Source organism: Paramacrobiotus metropolitanus, unplaced genomic scaffold (genome assembly GCF_019649055.1).
Source record: "Paramacrobiotus metropolitanus isolate TYO unplaced genomic scaffold, Prichtersi_v1.0 Parri_scaffold0000057, whole genome shotgun sequence".
Lineage (NCBI taxonomy): Eukaryota > Metazoa > Tardigrada > Eutardigrada > Parachela > Macrobiotidae > Paramacrobiotus > Paramacrobiotus metropolitanus.
Genome location: NW_026570277.1, coordinates 540,958 through 563,074, shown reverse-complemented (window position 1 = coordinate 563,074; position 22,117 = coordinate 540,958). Strand labels below are relative to the sequence as shown.

General features: G+C 41.8%; 1 protein-coding gene across 1 annotated transcript; it reads left to right on the top strand.

Annotated features, from left to right (window-relative positions):
* Window positions 1-16,300: 16,300 nt before the first annotated feature.
* Window positions 16,301-21,595, top strand: LOC129592890 (uncharacterized). Its single transcript, XM_055489034.1, has 5 exons — window positions 16,301-16,811; window positions 17,862-18,406; window positions 19,159-19,468; window positions 19,876-20,147; window positions 20,653-21,595. Exons 1-5 carry the CDS (start codon window positions 16,611-16,613, stop codon window positions 21,038-21,040), a joined length of 1,716 nt encoding a protein of 571 aa, XP_055345009.1. The 5' UTR covers window positions 16,301-16,610; the 3' UTR covers window positions 21,041-21,595.
* Window positions 21,596-22,117: the final 522 nt, after the last annotated feature.

The window sequence follows — 22,117 nt, the reverse complement described above, 5'->3', positions numbered from 1 at the left end:
CCGGTGTGTATAGCCGTAAGGGTAACTGGTATTATGAACTGTCGCCAAAGCTAATTTTAGCTTTTTCAGATAATTTCCTAAACACAGATGTAGAATTACGGATTCGCTATAATATAGACCCTGATAAAATTATGGTAAAAAACAATAAGACCTGATTGCCGTTTTCATTTGGTATAGAACTATAGAGCTTCGTTTGAAGCAGTACCGCCGGAGCTGTTCTATGGCGCATCGTTAGGTCCACATAAAGTTAAACGTAACCTAAAAGAGTCTTAATGCTGTAACGTAATTTCTGAACCGGTAATTAAAGTAACCTAAGGTCACCAAGCGGAATTTGACGTGCACCGATGTAATTAAGAGGATTCTTAACGCGGTAACGTTATTAAACTCAATCAGCAACTGAAGTAACCAAAGGTCACCAAGCGGAATTCGACGTGCACCGATGTAACCTAAAGGATTCTTCACGTTGTAACGCTGTTTTAACTCAACCGGTAATTTAGGTAACCAAAGGGCACTAAACGGAATTCAATGCAAGCTAGTGCAACCAAAACAGCCTAAACTTCAACTGAACTAGTAATGAAGGAAACGACAGGTGACAAAGAGGGATTTAGCGCATACCAACGTAATTTAAAGAAGTCGTATTGTTATAATATTTTTACCTAAAATAAGCTAGTAACTTAAGTATACAGACGAAACCAAGCGGAAACAATTGTACGTAAGTGTGACCTTAGATCCTGTAACGTAACATTATATAACAAAATAACCAAAATAACACTGAGCACAAGATATGTCACGTATAAACAGTTTCACAAAATCAGTATAACAGTTTTAGTAACGTTGTGACTTTACTGAAACTTAATCATAATTTTAAGGAAAACAAAGGTCAATAAGTGGGGTTTGAGGTAAACCAGTGCAACCTCAAGAAGTCGTAACGTTGTGACGTTACTCAAAGTCAACCCCTTTGTAAAGTAACCAACATCGGTAAAGGTCATCAAGTGGGATTCAACGTGGTAACGTTACTTAACTGATCCAGCAATTGAAGTAACGAAAGGTTACCATGCAGAAAACAACGTACACCGATGTAACCAAGAGGACTTTTAAGGTGGCAACGTTACTTAACTCAACCGGTAACTAAAGTAAACGAAGGCGATTTAACCTACACCAACATGACCTAAAGTTGACTTAACGTGGTAACGTCACTTCATTAAAGTAACCAAAGGTCATCAAATGGGATTAAGGGTAAACCAGTGCAACCTCAAGAAGTCTTAACGTTGTGACGTTACTGAAACTTAGCCGGTTAGTAGGAGTTACCAAAGGTCATCAAGTGGGATTCAACGTAACAAAGTGTTACCTGAAGAAGTCTTACAATTGCAACGTTAGCTAACTTTATCGGTAATTAAGGTAACCAAAGTAATTTAATTTACACCAACGTAACCTAAAAAAGTCTGAACGCTGAAAAATGACCTAAAGCTAAACCGGTAATTCAATTAACCGAAGGTATTGTAAGCCACTAATGCTGTATTGTAACTACCGTTACTTAAACTCATCCGGTATTTAAGGTAACCAAAGGTAACCAAGCGTTGTTAATGGGCCTTAGTTTCGTAACATCAGTAACCAGAATCAAGAAATCATAGGACTAACGTCAACAAACGAAACCCTGCGTAACTTAATGTAATTATGTAAACTCGATAACATTGAGAGGAAGAAGCTAAAGTAACAGAAAAGCTCCGGTAACCTAACCAAGTAACCTCTAGGCAAACAAACGTTAATGAATTTTGATTCGGCAAAGTTAAGAAACTATTTCACGTATTAATAACAGGACCCAAAAGTCACGTAACGATGATTTCAACCATTCACATGAATCCCTTCTTCTTCGGCTTTTTGGGGAGCGCAGATTTACGAATTTCCTTTTCATTCTTTTCCGGAATTTTGGAGCTGTCCGTCTGCTGCGTGTCGACACGCAAATCGTTGCCTTTCGCCTTTTTTTTTGCAACCTCGGACTCATCTTCTTCGTCCGAATAAACGACCCCTCTGGCGGGAAGAACAATGCGAGAACGCGGATTGTGTATACTCATGCCCGGCTTTAAACGCCAAGCGTAAGTTTTACGCTGCCCGTGGTTAACAGCATCTGCAGTTGGTTCCGGCGGAAGGGTTACAGCATCTGCAGTTGGTTCCGGCGGAAGGGTTGACTGCTGGTTAGTTGAATCGGAATCAGCATGCGGGCTAGATGAAGTAGGCCGGATCTCTAAAGGTTGTAGTCAAACATTAGAAAACCTGCAAACATGCTTCACAACAAAATCTATAAACGAAATTTTATCACTTCACTCGTAACAGCAAGCGTCAAGGTACCTGTTGCCAATGCCGACGATATGGTGGTTTCCTGCGCGTCGACGCGCAAACCACTGTCAACGAAATCCGCACAATCCATAACAGCCGGGAAGATTAAATTACAAAAAAATAATAAGAAAAGGAAAGGTTTATTTTGCGTCTGAAAGTTTCCAGGTGTTAGATATCATTAGCGTGAAGAACGAGAACAAACGGATTCGTATGTACGAATCATACTGCATTTTATACGTTTAAGAAACGGTCCAATTGCCGGGCCGCGCGCACGGCCTTTCGGTTCCTTTAGGATCAAAGTAACCGACGGTCTTTATGCAGATGTCCCACCCCCAAGGCGTTCGTAAACAAACAGTATTAATGGCCTTGCATTACCAGATTGGTCAATTAATTACAATTTTAAATAAAAGATGTCAAACCGTAAAAGCTGCTTTTTAGCTGTATATATTTACAGGCGAACTCCGGTGAAATGGCAAATACCTGAACAAAATTTGCGAAAATTTATTCCATTCATTATTTATTATTGCGAAGAGTGAACAGCACCAACTGAGGAATAACAAACGATATTTCTGCTTGTCGACAAGCAATACAGTTACAGAATGTACTGATTATTAGGAATAAACACAGCAAACGTAGGCAATCCTATCACTGGATCAATAATGACAACAGCATGGCGAAATATCGAACTGACATTAATTGCCACACATTCTCGGCGTCGCGAACATTTCCTAAAAAATTCTGGGCTTTCTCCGCTAGGCAATTTAAACTTTTTGAATGCAACACTCGGGATGATGTCAACAACCGCTCCGAAAATATGGGCATCCGCGTCGTAAAAAAACACAAGGAGCTGTGCCACTTCATGGGCAACAGTTTGAATCCAACTGTTGATCCTACGGATTTTTTTTCCATATCCTCGGCACTCAAAAATCACATTGTCATCTCTGACAACTGCGCTATAAAACTGAAGAGTTGCTGGCACTTCATCTGCAGCAAGAAAGTTCAAAATCGCCGCTTCTTCCTTTGATAAAAGCGGGGGTTTTTCTGCGGGTCGACCCGCAAAGTGATATTTTGCTCCATGATGGCTCAACACCGCTTTGGAAATGTTATCTTCATATCGTCGCAACAACTCGATGTGCTGATAGTTTCGAATAATTTGTGAGCAAACATCCGTGCTTCCATGGACCGAACGGTTCAGCTGGCCTAAGAAATCCTCGGCATAGAAAGTTGACCATTGGTAGGCTGGACCCCAGTTACACAGCGCTTGTGCAAAATGATTTAACTGGTGCGTATTGTACAGCATTTTGCGTTTTCCATACAGTTTTTCGAATTGCCCAGAAAACTTCTCCACAAGTTTCCGCACCAATTCGGAATGTTCTTGCAAATTTCCGTGATACAGTTGGTGATCCGTTAACAAAAGGTGCACAGCCATTACAAGATCCATTAAATTTTCGTATAGGACATGAGGCACTTGGCCATCGAAGACGTAAAATGCGCCGTACAGCAGCAGATTGAGATATTCAGTACCGTGGTAGTATCCGCTTGCTGAAAGAGGTGGAATGGAGCGGGAAAATTCAGATGGAAACTTAATTCTTGAAATTTGGAGGTCGACCTCCACAAGGCGAGCATTGTTTAACACTTTTTTCCTTTCGTCTGACATTGCAGCATATGCTGCCAAAGACTTCATGCTATCTTTCGTCCAGTACTGTAGAATTTTCTTCATTTGTCCCAGGCATATTGCGTGAAGTACATCGGGTGGACATGACATAGAGGGATCGATCGACGTTAACCGCAGTATTTGGGAAGGTCCGTTGCAGCCCGTAACAGGGTGTCCGTCACGTACTGCATCCTTCGAAGATTCCAAATACACTGATTTAGTCTTCAGTATAAATGCTCCACCCACACCGCAAGGATACACACGGACCCCAGCTACAATTTCACCAGGATGCAGGCAGTAAGTGCAGCCGTACTCCGCTAAGAATGATACGTGGAGCATAGCATCCATCCTTGCAACGGCATCAGCAATAAACAATGCAGGGATAATTCTAAAAGTATTGTGTGTCGACACACAAAGGCGCTTGCACTCAGTCGTAAATAATTGAAGCAAAATCTGCGAACTCGGCTGGATCTTTCCCACTGCAATGGCATACAAAAATGGCCGACGGTACCGCTTTCTTGGCGGAAGTTCATTAATCAGATAGTCGAAAATTGTCACGCAGCCGTTTTCACTGCCGCCAATCCCGAAGACGTTTCCAGAATCCATATGAAACGTAATTGTTAAATCGGCGGCCCCAACAAGTAGCTCTTTGTATCGCTTTCCATCTTGAACGTCCAACATGCGCGTGTCCTGCGGCTTCCTTGAGAAAACTTCACTTCTATTTTTCTGAAGGCTCAGATATCTTGTTATGCTTTCCAACATGGGGAACACGTAGAAAACGCCACCGATATCCTCCAGCTCTTTTTTCGTTTTGCGAGTCGACTCGCAATCAGCGCTTGTACAGGACAATGGCTCGATCAAAGAAGAATCTTCTCCAATATAATTTCCATGAGCAGGACAATAAAAATGCTTTTCGGCTGGTAGCAGGTGTGGTTGCAAGATCTTGTCTAACTTATAAAGATTGTCGGGAAATTCCTGTCCGGATATCTGACCAAAAAACTTCAGCATCGCATCCAGCTGGATGCGGGACATCCGATGTTTCCGAGATATACGTAAAAACGATAAAACCTTCTCAAAGTTGCTTTCTCCTTCTCTGTTGTATAGCGCTGTTAAATCTGGTTCTGCTTCAATCAGATCTTCAGCATCAGAGCCAACTACATCGTTGTGGCTGAAATTGCGAACAGCAGTGCTGCATGTCGACATGCAATCATGCTCTGATGCGCCCTAGTTAAAAACAATAAACTACTGCAGGGTAAAAAAGTATTAAGTGCTGAGCAATTACCATAAATCGTTTACCGAAATTTTTATCATTTTTATTTATTATGTGCTTACCTCAATGGGTCGCTGTGGGCTCTGCAACTGTTGAGCATCCAGACCAGGAAAACTCGCAACTTTTCTTCGATAATAAGAAGTTCTGCTTAAGCCTTTATTCCCAAAAAGCCGATCAAGACCACTACTTCGTTTTGGTGCAGACATTATAAATGCAAAAAAACTGAATTACAGATAAACAACAAATCAATAATAAATTTAAAAGAACATTTAAATTTTAAATTTAGAAATTTTGTGGAGGCGAGTTTGCATGTCGACATGCAAATTTGCCGCACACCACACGGTTACCATTAAAAAGGCACCCGATCAGGAATGGACTGGTACCCTCCATTTGAACAAAGCTCTGCGATAGGTGCATTCTGAGCCAAGCTAATTTTCTGCCTCCTGCTATTGGCTGGTATTCATGATTTAAAATTAAACATGAAGATTTTTCCACTTCTCTCACTTGCGGAGCGTTATCTCGCTAGACAAAAAACAAAGAATTAAATGTCAGTTTTTTTGTTTCCAGTATTATTCAAAATCTGATGGCTTTTGCGATTTGGGAACCTTTTTGTTTCAAACGTATTGGCTGTCGACAGCCAGTATAATTTTTGAACGCTCATACTGGTGAAAATCTTGATTTTCCAGCCTGAAACACCATGTCATGCGAGCGAAAGCTGCGTGAGCGGAAGGGCACGTCCATGGAAGAGCAATGCGAAGACCCTTCTTTGATGGAAAGAGATGAGATCCATCGCCGGCATGCTGAACGAAACGGTACACAATTTTTCGTTTTTAGGTAGTGCCGGTTCCATCTGTTCAGTTAAGATCGGTAACCGTTTCACTTTCTCCTAAAAGCCGGAACGTTAGCTTCTGTTAATGCGCTTGAAATATTACTAGTTTTTACGGTTTTGTTACCCAAAGCGCCTAATTTATCGAAGTGCGGCAAGTACATGTCGACATGCAAAAAGAACAGGACCTTTAAAACTGGGGAAATTAGTGCATTTTTGATATTTTGGGTTTATATGTTTGTAGTAGATTGTTACATTTTGCGGCTCACATGTATTGCATGTCGTCGTGCACTTTGTTTCAGATTTCTTGGTCGTTGTGTTTGAAAGCGACAAGATTCCCATGGTGTTACCAATGAGCAAGTCGGCAACAAAAGCACAGTGGGAACTGTGCGATGGGTATGACTACGGAGAATTCCTAGTGCCTGGCAATTTCATCAGCGTCCATTACAAGCGTGAAGGGAACGCACAGCAGTTTTTCGATGCCGAAGTTGTATTAGTTACCACCAGCAAGGAAAAAGCTGTGGCGCGTTTTAATTCACTGAAGCCAAGAAGCGGAAAGGTACACGTATTTGAATGTTGGAAGTCGACTTCCATAAATATGTCAGCTATAAAATTTGGATTAATTTTCTGATTCAGAAAAAACAGTCGTTAACCCCATCGAAACGGGCTGCCGCTGACGCGCTTTTCGAAGAAATCGGAAATTTGCGTACTGAACAGGATTGTGTTTCTGGCGGGACCGATAAAAACCAGAAGTCCGTTTGGAAATTTGATCCGTATACTGGAAAACCAGTCGACGGTATCCGAACATTTTTATCGTTGTTTTAAATAATATTCTGAAGGTCGACCTTCATTTATGGTGATTATAGGTGAAACTGAGAGCAAGGAAACGGGGCGAAATTCTCAGCACCAGTCCAAACGCAAGGAGGAAGGTAAATTGTTCTCCGTACTGTTCCGCTCGGGTTTTCTGAATCGATTATTTTAATGTTCTTAGCGAAATTATAAAAAAACAACCATAAAACTGATTTTTGCGTGAATCAAAGAAATGATTTTTTAAATATCTAATAAAATATTTTAATATTTAGTATTTCAACCATTTATTTATTTTTAAAATTGAATTAGTATTTCCAGGTTGCTTTCTTAAATGAAGGTCGACCTTCAACCAGTTGTCGAAAAATTATAATGTTGTTATCACTTTTTGCAGACTTCCGTGGTGTGAAAAGCAAGATAAATATTTGGCAATTCCCAGATACGAGCTCTGATGAAGGCACGTTTTTGAACACGATATTGTTCCATAATCGCAGTCTGCATTTATCCTGATTTAGGTGAGGTCAGCAAGCCGCAACGCGTATTATCGACGGTAGACGGCGAAACAAAAAACGGTACGCAAATAATACAAAATACACGAATGTATGTTAGTTTTTGGTATAGGAAATAAAGCCACTGCGTAAGCTTTTGGCAGACTGCATTTTGTGAAGGTCGACCTTCAGTATGATAAATTATTGGTGTGTGTTTAGGCGAGAAACACCCTGACCGGAAGTCAGTTGAAGAAGGTAAACTCTCATAATAAATCGAGCTTTTAGTGTTCTACATAACATAGTTTTTACAGATCTCAATTTGGGCATGCGGAATGTGCGATACAGTAAAGACTCAGAAGGTGAGATCAAGTAATATGCCTAAACTTTTTGACAGAAACCGCACTCTATTAGTATTGTCCATCAATTTTACGTAACAATTAACGTACGTACTTACGATTGTAAGAATTAACGTAATTGACTATTATGATTTTGCTTGACAATGCTTTGCGTCCCTTTTTTGTGTCGGTTGACCGACAAATTTTAAATTAGGTAATTTGTTATAAATTTGTATGCGCAGATGAAACCATGGTCGGCCGTAAATCCACTGAGCGGACGCACGAAATCAGTGAACAGCGCAAGCACAAGATCTCGGATCATGGACGTAAGATACTGTTTCCTGAAATCCTAGCATTTGTTTGCCTTTTTAACTTTAAAACGATAACACTACATAAGCGGTAAACGAGGCAAATACCGAAACTCCAATTATCGTTACAATTTTTACAGATTCCGTGCAAAGCAAACCGACTGCGGCGGATTTGTTTGGTAAGCACTTTGCTAATCAGTTTGGTTGGTAATCAGTTTAACTGGATACGGATACGCGCATTTGTTCATTTTCAGGATTCGGGTCGACCCGAAATAAAATGGTGTCTTTGCGCCCTTACGCGAACAAGCGAAATAACGGTAATCATTTTGTGCTTCTGTGTCGTGTTAAAGAAACGGAAAAAAATTGTAATTTACACATTTCTGCAGAAAAACGCGAATTTTACTCTACGTATGAGCAAAATCTTCCATCTGGCAAGAAACGGGATCACACCGGGAATGCAGGTGCTACAGCTCGCATGCGCACGCCGACGTTCGCGCAGGGAGAGGAAGGTAATTAATCTTTTTAATGAAACTGATTTTCTCAAGTCAGCGATGTTTTAAGTTTTCGTATTTGTAGATTTTGTGGGTAGCAAACGAAAGCCGTTTTCACCGGTTGCTCGGAAGGAAAAGCGACAAAAAAGTATTCCGAACGTATTTTTCATATTAAATTAATTTTGATGTCGACATCAACATTTTTATTATTTTAGAGCGGACTGAGGAGCAGACCGCCCTACTTAACAGTTGCGCCGACAGTGGCGCACACGTTCGGCAGATGTGGTGGAGCTGTTCCCTGGATCTGGTCATTACCTGCCTGCCGCGCGGTTCCAGAATTTTAAGGTCAACCTTACACCAGCTCGCGTACTGATGATGGATGCTGTGAACCTTGCGTTACTGTTTTGGATCCGAAGACAATGCCCTGCGCTTGTTTACTGGAGACCGCTTTGGGTTGAAGGTGCCTTTGGCAACGACTTGCTGAGAGATGTTTTGGGTAAGTGTCCAAAAACATTTTTTTTATATCATTAGGAATTATTTGCTACACTTTTTTACAGGGTACATCAATCAGTACCATCCAGGGATCCTGGCAAAGTGCAATGCCAATTAAAGAGATTGAATTGCTGCAGGCTTTCAGCCAGCTGTACTATTATCGCCGGAACCACTCCAAGCCTGATCAGTCAGGATACGCCGCGGACCTGGACTGATGCATTTGGATGTCGACATCCATGGCTATACTTGCCCCTGTGGCGATAATTATCTTGATATGCATTTTATCTTGTTATGCATTTTATCTTGTTATGCATCTTTGTTGCCTTTTTTGTAATTTCTAGCGCTCTTTTAGTGCTCCGTTTATGGTTCTGGCGCATTAACCAAAATCGATTTTTTTATCTAATTATGTTGGTATTTTCGTGAGAAAGTATGTCTCGGATGTTGGTTTTTTTATGTAGTACCAGTTATGTGGTATATGTCGAAATAAATACAAAATGATGTTCTATATCCATATCTAAATGTTTCATATTCGTAAGTATTATAAAACAAGGAGATCATCTGTAATATCTAAGTCTAATTCAAAAGTTACCATTAAAGTATATGGTTTTTCTGACGAGGGACCGTGTTTTGGCTGTCAATAGGAACAGCATTTGTGTCACATCTCAACCGTTTACCTCGGAGTACACTGTATTTGCACGGTTGACGTCTAGTCATTTTCTCGGGGAAGGGAAACCTCATGTGCACATGATGGACACAGTGCGAACGGCCGTCCGGAATCGTCTGGATAAAAAGTCAGCATGGGCATACCAGGAAATCATGGCGGAAGCCATGGTTGTGTTGTGGTTGACCAGTCAGGTAGCCGTCAAACTGGGCTACCGCTTTCTGCCGGAATGGCAGAACGATCGTGTGGACCGTAGTGCATGGAGCTTTTTGGGCCTGGAAGCTTTCCTCAGGGCACTGGGACTTGTAAGAATATTCTATGATCTTATTATGTATGTAGTATACTATCTGTGAAAATAACTATTGCAGGCATAACGTACATTATTATGCGAATTTGCAGTACTGTACATTCAGAAACCGGCTCAAGTATGGTCATGCTCGTATAAACGGCTCAAACGTCAGGAAACATTTGAAATTACATCTGTTTAATATTGCCATATTTCCTACATTTTTCTGGAACCTGAATCAAAAGAAATTTTGTCAAAGACAACGTGTTTCTGAAAGCGATTATCTGGCAATTAAAACAGTACCATACAATAATCCAGTGTCTTCCATAAGTCATTATAAAAATTTTTTGTTATCGTTACAGCTGCTACGCAGAAAACAAAAGTATAAGTGCACTGCTTTGCGGAACTGAGCCATCGTATCTGACTGACTGCGATCGAGAACTAGTCAAATTGTCTACAGGTTTAACCGAAAAACACTTTACTTCTTTAATTAAAGAGAAACTTACTTGTTATGTTAGAACATCGATGGTTGTGTATGGGATCACGTGGCATCTCCTTGGATCAACAGACCCGAGGCCTTTCAGCACAACAATACTTCGCGTTCTATCACGGCGACCCATTTACCCGCGACTTTTGGATATCTCGGAACGTTCCTCATCGTATCATCTGCCGTCATCTTAGCAGTGTCCGTCCTGTGCTCGCTATTTTTTAATCGGCACTGGGATCTCCTGCCATGGCCGCAGCATCTGCGCTACTGCCGCCAGATCACTCCCTATTTTCGCGACATCACCAATTATTGTGACCCACGATCTGAGTGTTTTCTGTGCGGTGTGCCGATGATTTTGGTGTACGTTGTATCCGTGATGGGGCTAATGGCCTTGCTCTTGTTATGGCTGATTATCGGCATGCTGCCGTTGGTTATTCTGGCAGGGAGCATCGCGGCGGTCACAATCAACGACTACGGTGCAAAGTCCGTGCTGCCTTGTTGTGTTGTTCTGTTGCCGTTATTGGCTGTACACTGTACGGGAAGGATATGGGGATTGTGGATGAACCACATGTATCTGCAGTGGATTGCCCAAAAGCTATGGTACAAATTATTACAAAGTTGTTAACGCAAAGATCTCTTTAAATTTTCAGCCCCCCGATTTCTGTGTGTGAGAAACTTTTATTTATGGATCGCTACGTACAGACATTTCGACTGAACTTCTCACACTATTTTGGTCATTTTAGCATGCGTATTTATTAGCCAACCGCCGCAACTGGTCCAGAGGTTCTGTTATCTGTTGCCATGAACATATTTTATTCACATTAAGCGCAACATTTATCATACCAAATCAAATTTTCTACAAAAGCCTGAAACTTTTGTTTGGTTATGGTGACGAAACTGCAATACCAGAATACCAGTATGTATTTGTGCATACGTATCCGTACGTACATTGTACATTGTACATGCACAAATTTATTGAAACAAGCTTTTTTTTCTCGTTGGTACCTCTAACTTCAAGCGTTCCAAACATTTTGCAACAGTTATGTAATACTATATATATGTATAATACTATATATATGTACTATATATATATAATACTCGTATAATACTATCTATGTGTGTGTATCAGTTATACCGGTATCTGCGCACTTGCATTTGAAATCAATTTGAACCGTACTTGCATTAAATTTTTTTCCAGCGTCCGATTAGTGGCAGCACCATCAAGTGGCAGCACCATCAAGTGGCAGCACCATCAAGTGGCAGCACCAGATAAGAATCAAGAGTATTCGTATATATACTTTGGCGCGATTCAAGTATTACGTAACACTGACCCGGTAGGGGGGTAGTTATGCGATCCGTTATGCATTTGTTACATGGGGTGGGGGGGTCAACCGCTTCTGTTACGTGACATCTAAACACTGTTACGTTTAACACAGAAAGAAATAGGAATCGGATTTATCCAAGAAAATAAAAAAATTGTGTTTGGTTCTTACTTCTTTCTAGATTGTGTTCAGTTTTTCAGCGTTCTGTGGGTATCAGCGTGTTTTCTGCAAAAAGTATTATTGTGCTGCTATGCTATCTGTGGGCCTGTCGCACGGTCGACTTTAACCATCGTTAACCACCGTGTACGCTATATAAATGGAAAACTTGAAAAATAAATTTTTTTATTGGTAGGGGGGGGGGGGGTCAGACCGGCCATTACGTAAGCGGTAGGGTGGTGAAAAAATTTGTTATGCCAGCGTTATATCGAACGGTAGGGTGGTAGAAAAGGGTCTAAAATTCCGTTACGTAATACTTGAATCGCGCCTTTCGGCGATCGTTTAGTTGAATGTCCAACCGAGAAGTTTTCCAGGGTCTTGGACGCACACCGGCAATGCTTTCTTACTGGGCAGCGCTGGATTACCGTAATTTGTACGGATACGACCATTTTCGGGGGCGGCTCTCTCCGTATTCCTGGATCCTTGGATATGCGTTCCTGGCCTGGAGCGGTGCTCTTTTAACCGCAGTTGTGCTCTCCCCAATTTTAATCGGATTTGTCAATACGGTCGGGCCTATTCTGCGTCGTCGTATGGTTGATTTGTACTGGAAGTGCTTGGAATTATATTGGCTACTAACTGGTCGGTTGGACGACGAAGAGTGAGTGCAGAAAAACTCGGCTTCTAAAAGTGCAAGTCGCTATTCTTCTGCAGCTTTTCCCGGAGCGACTACTCGCGACGATGTGTTTTTCCTTTGACAGTTTTCATCAAATCACTTTTGCCGGAAAAATTTCTTTGACAAAGTTGCAAATCTATAGATCCAGAATTTTAGTTATTATCTGTTAGCATAAACAATTATTTTTTCATTTTTTGCAGGGACGATCCGGAAGCGTTACAAGATGATGTCAAGGAAACGGTGGATGCGGGTACAACGACCCTGTCGACCACAGCCACACCTCCTGACGAGTGTAAACTGTGTGCTGAATGGAGCAAAGTTAACACCGGTCACACCGATGAGAATGTGCCCGATGTATATGGCTTGCGAGGAGTCCGTTGGGATTGTTCGCTCTGCGGTGGCTAGCGTATGCCGCTGCACTGTACATGCGAAACCGCTGCCGACACGATGGGTGGTATCTTTGTTTACGCTAAGGAATGTCTCGCCTGGTCGCAGCTACCGTTTCCCGTTGCGGCGTTGGTCTTAGCAGAACGCCTGCAAGTGCCCGGTATTCTGCTGCTGTGGAGCGTGCTGTGGGTGTGGGTGCAGTGGCGCTTTCTGGACAGTCGCCGTGACAAGCAACGTCACGAGGAAGCCGTATGGGATAAGAGAAAGGCGTTCTTCGACATGTTGGATGCTTTGAAACTTGAAGAAAAAGCGCATGCGAATAATGACTCCGCAATTCTTAACGTTACTTCTGTTTGACGGTTTAATATCTGAATTTTTGCGCATCTATGATTTTATTGGATAGAAGTATACATATATCAGATTTCTGTTCGATATATAATAGTGGCTATTCTCCGCAGGTTGCTTTTCTGTAGTATACTGCTTCTGCTAATGATATGTTTTTGATTGCTTGAATGCTTTGGAGGTTCCCGCAGTTCTAATCAAAAGCCAATATGAATATCTGAAACGTCCGTTCGTATACGAGTAATCGTTTGAATGTCCACAGACACAATTATGCTCTTCGTGGCGATCTTGACTCCTTTTATTTTCCGGTTCTCTGACCACGAGAACACTACAGTAATTTTTGTGATTCCCCAATTTTGCTGACTCGGTAGTCGGTACACACATACCTAGATTCCGCGTAGCCTGTGGCACATGCTGAACCAACCATAAAAAATGTTATTACGATTATTGGTATAATTCGTGTGTTGCATGCGAATAATATAATGCTTTAGCGGCATTTAAACTTCAGCGATAACTTCTTGGTTCTATCGCGATGATAGGTTTACAATAAATTAACACTGCCGTAAACTGCATCCGTAATGTGCAATAATATGTAACACAGACAGTTGGTAATTTTTGGACGAGGAAATAGTGCCATTACCGTAATTTATTTAATTACTGAACAGTGAGAAATGCATAACTTTGATAAAATCCCAACGGCTCGACCCAAATCTAGAAAAGCTTTTGGGCGGGACCGTCAGTTTTGCTGAGTCTAGAGGAAATACCGCCAGCACCACAATTCCTTCAAATATGTACACTACACAGTTACCAATACTCAATAGAACCGGAGAATCTTAAGCAAGCGCGGTAAGTCTCCGGGGAATTAAACTGGCACGAACTGCGGTTTTTGCATGTTGTGCCACATCAAAAACAATGCTGTTTGCAATGGAACACAGCTCGAAAACAGTGATTTGCCGATGTCGTAAAGGTCAAGTGTGACGCAAACAGATATAAGCGGAAATTGTTCTTACTTTTACGTAGGTATATATGCGCAGGCCTGCGCATACAATCCTAGGGTTGTAAAGAGAATTACAAAGTACATGGTTGCCTCTGACCATTTCATTACAAATTTTAAAGTTTTAAAAGAATTGCAAATTCACAGTTATTTTTATCTGTTTTGTTCTATACTCGTTCCCCATTAGAACTTAAACGTAAGGGATAGCTGCATAACCAGATCGGGGGATTGCTCTGCAACACCATGTATGCATAATACAAGAATACGCATCACAAACAGTTTCATGGGGGAAATCCAGCATATCTTGCCGTGGCCGGGAGTATGAGGAAACCTTAAAAAAATGCTGCTGATGTTAGAGTTTATTTAATTTGTTTGATTTTACAGCATGCGTCATGGCACATGCTATTCTTACGTTGCTAGATAGCTACGTAGAACACGTGCTATTTAGGGTTTCCAGCTGTTTTAGCGTAGCAAATTCAAAAACCTAAAATCAAACAGACGTTGTTTTATTCCTTTAGTAATTTGTAAAACTTCCCGGTAATCAATGGGTACAATAATCAATCCCCTTTTTGTTCTGTCTAGTAGGTGAGAAGTAACCTTATTTTAAATTGCAGCAGCATTTCGAAGCAGCTGCAGACTTACTAACTGATGTTGACTGCCAGAAAATTTTTTTTAAATTTAAAACGTTTCCATGAACATAATACAGAGGAATACTACATTCGTACATTGCGAAAAGCCAGTTACACACTTCGACAAATGTCGAAGTAGTGCTGTTTCCGGTTCCGGTACATTTGCATTACACTTTTGATTTCTGGACACTAGCAGGTGTGTGATCGCAGTTGCGAAAGCGATCGCACGGTGTGTCATTTGCTACAGCATGGCATTTGTCAGTTTTGTGACTTACGAGTCCGTAAATTCACCTACCATTACGATATCGCACGGTTAGGAATCGCGATCGCCATCGTGAATTACAAGACTCACTCTTAGATGGACAATTAGAATTTCCGCTCAACTGGGATATCATTGCTATTCGACCTATCAGTTTGATCCGACGTGTTGTGCTGCCGGCCTCTTTATTTTTTTGCCGTCTGATTATAAGTTGCCTTTTAATGACTCAGTCAAAAAATTCTATGGAAACAAATTCTTTATCTCAAATATGTACCCATGGTCATAATAATAATAATGTAAGCATAATCACAAAACTGTATGGTCTGTTAAAAATGGAAATAGCCTAGTATACGGTCCCAAATAGATCGCAACCATTTAACAAAGCATTCTTTCTCAAGCGCTTCCAATATCTCTTGGCTTTTTCTTATTGATTTTTGAATCTTAAACAGCAAGAAATAATTTTCCATGGTTGCATAAATATTTAATCGCGGCGGTTGTGGGGAAATGGGGACGTTTTCGAAGAGATCGGATAATTTGGCGTCTCTTTAACGTGATAATAATTTGGTGAAACCAGGATTAGTTAATTCGCACTTTCCGAATTCGAGACGGCGCGACCGTAATGCAATTTACTTCCCTATATTTATATGTATACGAAAGTATAACGACTACTATCCCGATAATCCTTGGAAGTCATGGAAATAATTCCCCGTCATTCGCAGTATACATAACTCGTACTATAGGGGTGTGTACTGTACGGAGCATACTCTGGCCAGAGAATAAGGCCTAATAAGCTACAAATAATGCTGGGCGTTGCAAACTTGCAGCTACTACTAACCTAAGTCTTATACTTCTACTCGAAGGGGAGAGACTTTTAGTGAACACGCAAACTCGCAACGTCAGCATTTAAAACAGTACAGTTCAATAATACATGTACACGCTGTAATATGCGGCAGCCGGAAGCATGCAGCGTAACGGCTGTATGCTCCGTGTTGTCGATCAGGAGCTATGTGTCAGCTGATTAGAATGCGTGCGTACGGTACATTCTCTCGTGTTAAATTCCGGCTATTAAAAATACCGTGGTGCGGTGCGAGTATGCAACAGGAAAATCTAATCAGATGCTAACGCTTGCAGCCAAAAATTAATGCCACTCCACAATAATTGTACGCGGATGTATCATGCCGGCCGCGCAGCAGTGCGGCGCATAAACCCCCGCGGGCGCACCTTACCTATCTAACTGCACAGTGCACACCAGTTGACGAACAGCATTAGTCAGTTGAAGGACTATTTGTGCGGCCAGAGTAAAGACGTTGTTTTGCCCAGTTCTTTACTGTTCCCCACGCAATTACCGCAGGAAATTTGTGATAATTATGTGGTATTTTGGAATGTGATTGTGTAGAGGGGGAGAAACGATGCGCTCGCTGCGTTCCTATCTGGATAAAGGGGGGTGTTGGGTCTATCAGGAGATCATTTTCGAGGCGCTAATCGTGCTGTGGTTCGCCAGTCAGATCTCCATTAAACTGGGCCAGCGATTCTTTGTCGAATGGCAGAGTAGTCGGGTGCATCCCAATGCTGTTACGGAGCTCGACACGTTCCTGCAACGTTTCGGATTTGTAAGTGAAATAATTTTTTCTAGTGGTTCTAATCCGTTGGATCAGCGCTGTCTGTCCCTTATAGCTTTGGTTCTGAATTCATTTCTGTTTCCTAAATTGCTTGTAATGTAGTTCTCTAAATGTTCCCTCTAAATTCAATTTTCTTGATGCTTATATCAGTTATATGTAGCATCGAAGTTTATAAAGCCTAAAAATGTTCTTAAGCTCTTCAGCAGCAGTGTTTTTTATTGTGAATTTAGACAGGCTCTCCCTGATGAAAGACATCGCGTGACTTTGAAATATGAGTGCGTATTTATACTGTATGTCGTAACTCGTTGTTAATGATAAACATTTGACTTCGCTCGCCGCGCCTTTGAGTTTGCTCATCCGGACGTACTTCAGTCAAACAAATTTAAAATAAAATTTTGTTTAGGTGGTGGAGAAATGCCGTACAGAATGTAGCCACCGCATTTGCGGAATTTAACGCAAGCAGTTTGTTTCATTACAGTGACTACAATACACTGTTATTGGCTTGTGAAGTAAATTTAAACATTTCAAAGTAAATTTTAATTTACAGTACAGTAAATTTAAGTTATTTGGTAATGTACAATAAATTTTGTGTTTCAATCTCATGATTTGCTCAACGGCCGCGCCATCTACATTGCCTGCGTTCCGAAAAAATTAAAAAAAAATATGACTATTAAAGTAATTACAGTCTTGTTTTGTAAAAACAAATGTAACGCGGTAATTTATTTTAATGGGACGTGGTACGCTCCCAGGGGTAATTTATTTCTGTTAAAGAATGTTCAAATCAAAACCTTTTTTATCCGTTAGTGCATGGTGGAAACCTTTACTATTCTCCAGAAATCCGAAAAATAATTTGCTAACAGACTGAAGAAGTGTGTTAAGTTTGGGCTGTCATTAAAAGCAATGCAACGGTCGTGATGGATACTGTTTGATTGCTTTGTCAATTTAAATTTTAACTATGACATAGTGTGTCAGAGCTGGCACCTTTAGTTACTATTTTGATGGCTACTGAAATCTCTCAGTTAATAAGTGAATTTTTCGTAGGGTATCAACGAGTGCATATGGGACCGAACGGCCTACGCCTGGAAGAAATTCCTCGCGGATCCCACATATGGCTCCACACGGCCGTCCGCCACCGCCCCGGCCGTCGGCTACTACGGCACCCTTTTATTATACAGCACCACCGCCCTACTGGCTGTCTCCATCGTCTTCTCGCTCTTCTACAACTTCCACTGGCGCCAGTTCCGCTGGCGCCACGGCGTCCACATCTGCAGCCAACTCACCGCCCTCCTGGAGTTCATCGAGGACCTCACCGGGTCGGTGCGGTGGGTGGGTGTGATCCGGTTGGTGCTGTACGGGATCTGGTTCCTGCCCGGGTTGGTGTGGGTGTGCTGCATCCTGGTGCTGTGCTCCCTGCCGCTGTTGGCCGTCACCGGGATATTCGTATGGGTGTTGGTGGGGTTATTCGACGTGGAAGCGGTGTTCCCTGTGGGCGTGGGGGTGGTGTCGTTGTTGGCGGTGCACTGTACCGGACGGATATGGGGCTGGTGGATGCAGGAGACGTATTTCAGCCGGCTGTTCAGTTCCACGTACGTATGCTTGTTTTACGAATTATCGGTGAAAATAAAGCGCTTCCGATTCGACGTATTTCATGAAGTGCAGTTCTTTTAATAAATATTACGTATAATTATTATTTATGTAGTTGATAAGTTTATTCCTACGTCATTTTATTCAGTATTTTAATCAGTAGTTATTTAGTATCTTGTTCGTATTTTTTTCCTACGTCATTCTGTATCCTACATATTTTATTTTCCTATTTTATTTTATTTTTTTGCCGTGTCGTAAGAAATAATTCAACAAATTAAAACGGAAAAATTCGATCCCAGTGCAACGCGTGAAATACTTTAACCGTAACGTTACCAAAATCGATCAGGCGTTATTTTATTTCAGGATAAAGTACGTACAGTGAAAAATATTACGTTAAAATTAAATCCGTAATCATATGTATTAAAAAATCTTTGAAACGAAAATTACGAGCGCTGCTGACGTCCACTAACGTCATACAATACTTCAAATAACCGCGCGTTGAAATGCCCATTGCTTAAAAAAATTCAAGTACTATAGTGTACAATTCACGATTGCGCGCACGCAATCAGAACGCGAAGTGTATAATTTTCAAAGAGTAGAGGAAATTAAAAAATTGATAATTCGATTTAAATTTTTTTAAAAATATATTAAACAGAAATTGAATTTGTACCCTTAGTCGTGTCAGTGGTAAAGACTTTAATTTGTTATGCTTGATTTTTATTTTTAGCACGATATGCTTGATTTTTATTTTTAGCACGACGACCGGCAGAACCTCCCCGACGCAGTGGGTGGCTACGTTCTTGAAGAACCTTTTCGGTGGCATCCTACCGCAGAGCGACCTGGGTTCCCTCAACAAATTACTGGACGCGCCGCCGGTGGAGCCGTTAACCGCTGAGCGCACACCGCGTCTCATCTTCACGATGCGCGCGATTATTCTGCTGAACGGCTGCTGGGCGGTTCACCGCAGTGTGTCCTCCTTATTGGCGGCGTCCACTACTCCGGAGAAAATTGCCAACTGCACCGGGATGTCCGAATTGTTTTGGCGGACAAAAAATCTCGCTAAGGTAAGGACTTTCCTAATGAAAATGTTTTCCAACGCATCCGACATTGACTGGCGGAAACTTTACAAGACTGCAATGAAACCTTGATTGTACTTCGACGTTTTTCGTCTTCCGGACACTTTCGCCATATCGATTCGCATATCGGTCACCAGAAACATGGTATTCTTTGCATTGCTCCGCATTAAACTAATGTTTGATTAATCTCGTGTACAAGCTTGTATAAGAACAATAATTATCACGTAATCAATTTTTGAAAAGTTTTTGCCGTGTGGAAAAACGCGGAGAATACCGTGTCTGTGGTGTCCGGTACGTGATAATATTATTCTTGTCAAAATTCGAAATATATTGTGAAAATGTCGGGAATGCGAAAAACTGCGAAGTATATAATGTAATTCGTTGATTTTGCACAGGGTTTGGATTATCCCAGTGCCATGTTATCGTACTGGAACGACAAGGACCTAGCTGCTGAAGTAGATGAGGAAGACCTCGGTGTGCTGAGTTTCACATGGGGAAGTGCCGGCTTCGGACAGATGCTGGGTCCGGTGTATTCCGCGTGGGGTACGGGCCTGCGGCTCGTGACTGTTCTGCCGCATATCGTGATGTGCTTTCTACTGGGTGGCTGTATCCTTCTGGCCTGCATGACCGCCTGCATGGACTCCTCAGACGGGAAGTATCCCAAACGGTAAGCAACCATTCTTCTAAATCATCGTTACCGGTTTCTAGCCATACTATTATAATCAGCTTCATTGTCAATGTTTGGCATTTCTTCTATCGAATTAGCCTACTTTGTGCCTTACTTTCGCTTTTCGACAACGTAGAAATCTGTATATCATTAGCGCGCACTCCATAATGAATACAGTAAAAAAATTTTTGAAATTGAAATTTTTTGTAAATGTGTTACAATTTTTTTTAAAATTTACTTTCCAATCTGAGAAAAACTCCATAAAACTGCTCCTTTTACAGCAAAGTTCGAGAAGATCGGATAGTAACCTGACTTTCCGTGCAGGGCAACACGTTTAAACTTTGTGGTTTTCTTGCCGTGATATACGGCCACCGGAAGTTGCGTGATTGAACGGTTTTCACGCCATTGTATACAAAATCATTCAGCTTCAGAATGACGGACAATGACAGAGAAACTGTCCGAAATTTGTTTTCTGTTTCTTATTTTTTATGTTTACTGTTTGTAGCGCAAAGCTAGCCAAGAAGAAAGGAGTCGCCGACAGTGCCAACTCCGACGACAAACATTCCCGCCACAATAACATAAAAGACAAACCAACCAAAAGCCGACACCACGACAAAACCGAAGAGAAACAACTGCGCCAACTGGCCAAAGAGAAACGGCTGGCCAGTCGCAGCCGGGAGAAATGGGAAGACCGCAGTCTCTGCCAATTAAACCCCACGAACCCCTCTCCCCTCCCGTTCCCCACGGCGTCCCCGTTTCCCCAACAGCGCAGCGGTGTTGCGCCCTGGCCCTGCCCTTCTCCAACGCCACCCCCGAGGACCCCTGCTGGCAGTGTCGGATGTGGACCGCCCTGGCGGAACCCCGCTGCCTGTGCCCGTTGTGGTACATGCTGAACGACGATCTGCCCATCATCATTGGGCAGCTGGCGTTCTGGCGGTTCCTGCCGTTTCCCTGGCGGAGCTGTTTCTCCCGGAATGGCTGCAGTTCCCGGGGTTGTTGGTGATGCTGACGATGTACACGTTGTGGTTGTATTTGTTGTTTGTGGTGTTCTTGTGGAATCTGTTGCGCAACGAAGGGGATGAGAGCGGGAAGAGTGGTACTGATGGTGGCAGTGCGAAATCGGGATGATGGCCCTTCTACTGGAGATTGTTGTTTTGCAGTGGAATTAGTTTGTATTTTATTTTTTTTATTTTATTTTGATGCTGTTTTACTGTGTTACCGCTTTGCTTTTGCTGGTTCCTTCATTGGGGAAGACAGGTTTTCCGTCCCTTGTCCATTATTTCGCTTTCACAGAACTTTTTGATCTCGCTGAAAACAATAATGCCGCTTGCTTTTATTGAAGTTTATACGGTAAGGAATAATCGCGCCTTTTTGTTCTTTTTTATGCTACGTTCTTGCCACACTGTTATGAGAATTCTGCAGATGAATAAACGCCACGATGTGTGTTAGACTTATTTGGGAAAAATGCATTAGAAATCTGAAAATCATCTATGACTTGCCAAGAAATTATTCGATAAATTCAGTACGTGATGCAGTTTTCTTAGTATGATTGCAAGATTGTCTGATGTTGCCTACAACTTCCGGCGCAACAAATTGTCACAATGACTTTACGAAAAGGCACGAGTATACATAATAGTTCAGAACTGTGTAACTTCCGGTTGAGTTGTAAACGCCGGTTTGGAGAGTGAGAATGTGATAAACTGCAGGTATGTACAGTACTTGTATCAGTATCACTACTATCATGAGTACTATGTACTAACGGTATGTAGCACGTACACTACTAATTGAATGTTTGGGGACGCACAGTGGATGTGCGTACCAAAATGTCAGACGGCGCTAACAATTTTTGGTTGTTTTTAACGTGTATAAATTTGAATCGTTTACGTAGCATTATGCGTACGGCCTATTAAATTAGCTATGTGAACGGCTTTTGCTCAATAAAAGAAATTCTATGTTTACTACATATCATA

What these genes read in the sequence shown, in the direction of transcription:
- LOC129592890 (XM_055489034.1), top strand. Translation starts at nt 16,611, where the DNA reads ATGCGCTCGCTGCGTTCCTATCTGGATAAAGGGGGGTGTTGGGTCTAT. An exon ending in TCCTGCAACGTTTCGGATTT is followed by an intron (nt 16,812 to 17,861) that starts GTAAGTGAAATA and finishes AATTTTTCGTAG; the next exon opens with GGTATCAACGAGTGCATATG. An exon ending in AGCCGGCTGTTCAGTTCCAC is followed by an intron (nt 18,407 to 19,158) that starts GTACGTATGCTT and finishes TTTTATTTTTAG; the next exon opens with CACGACGACCGGCAGAACCT.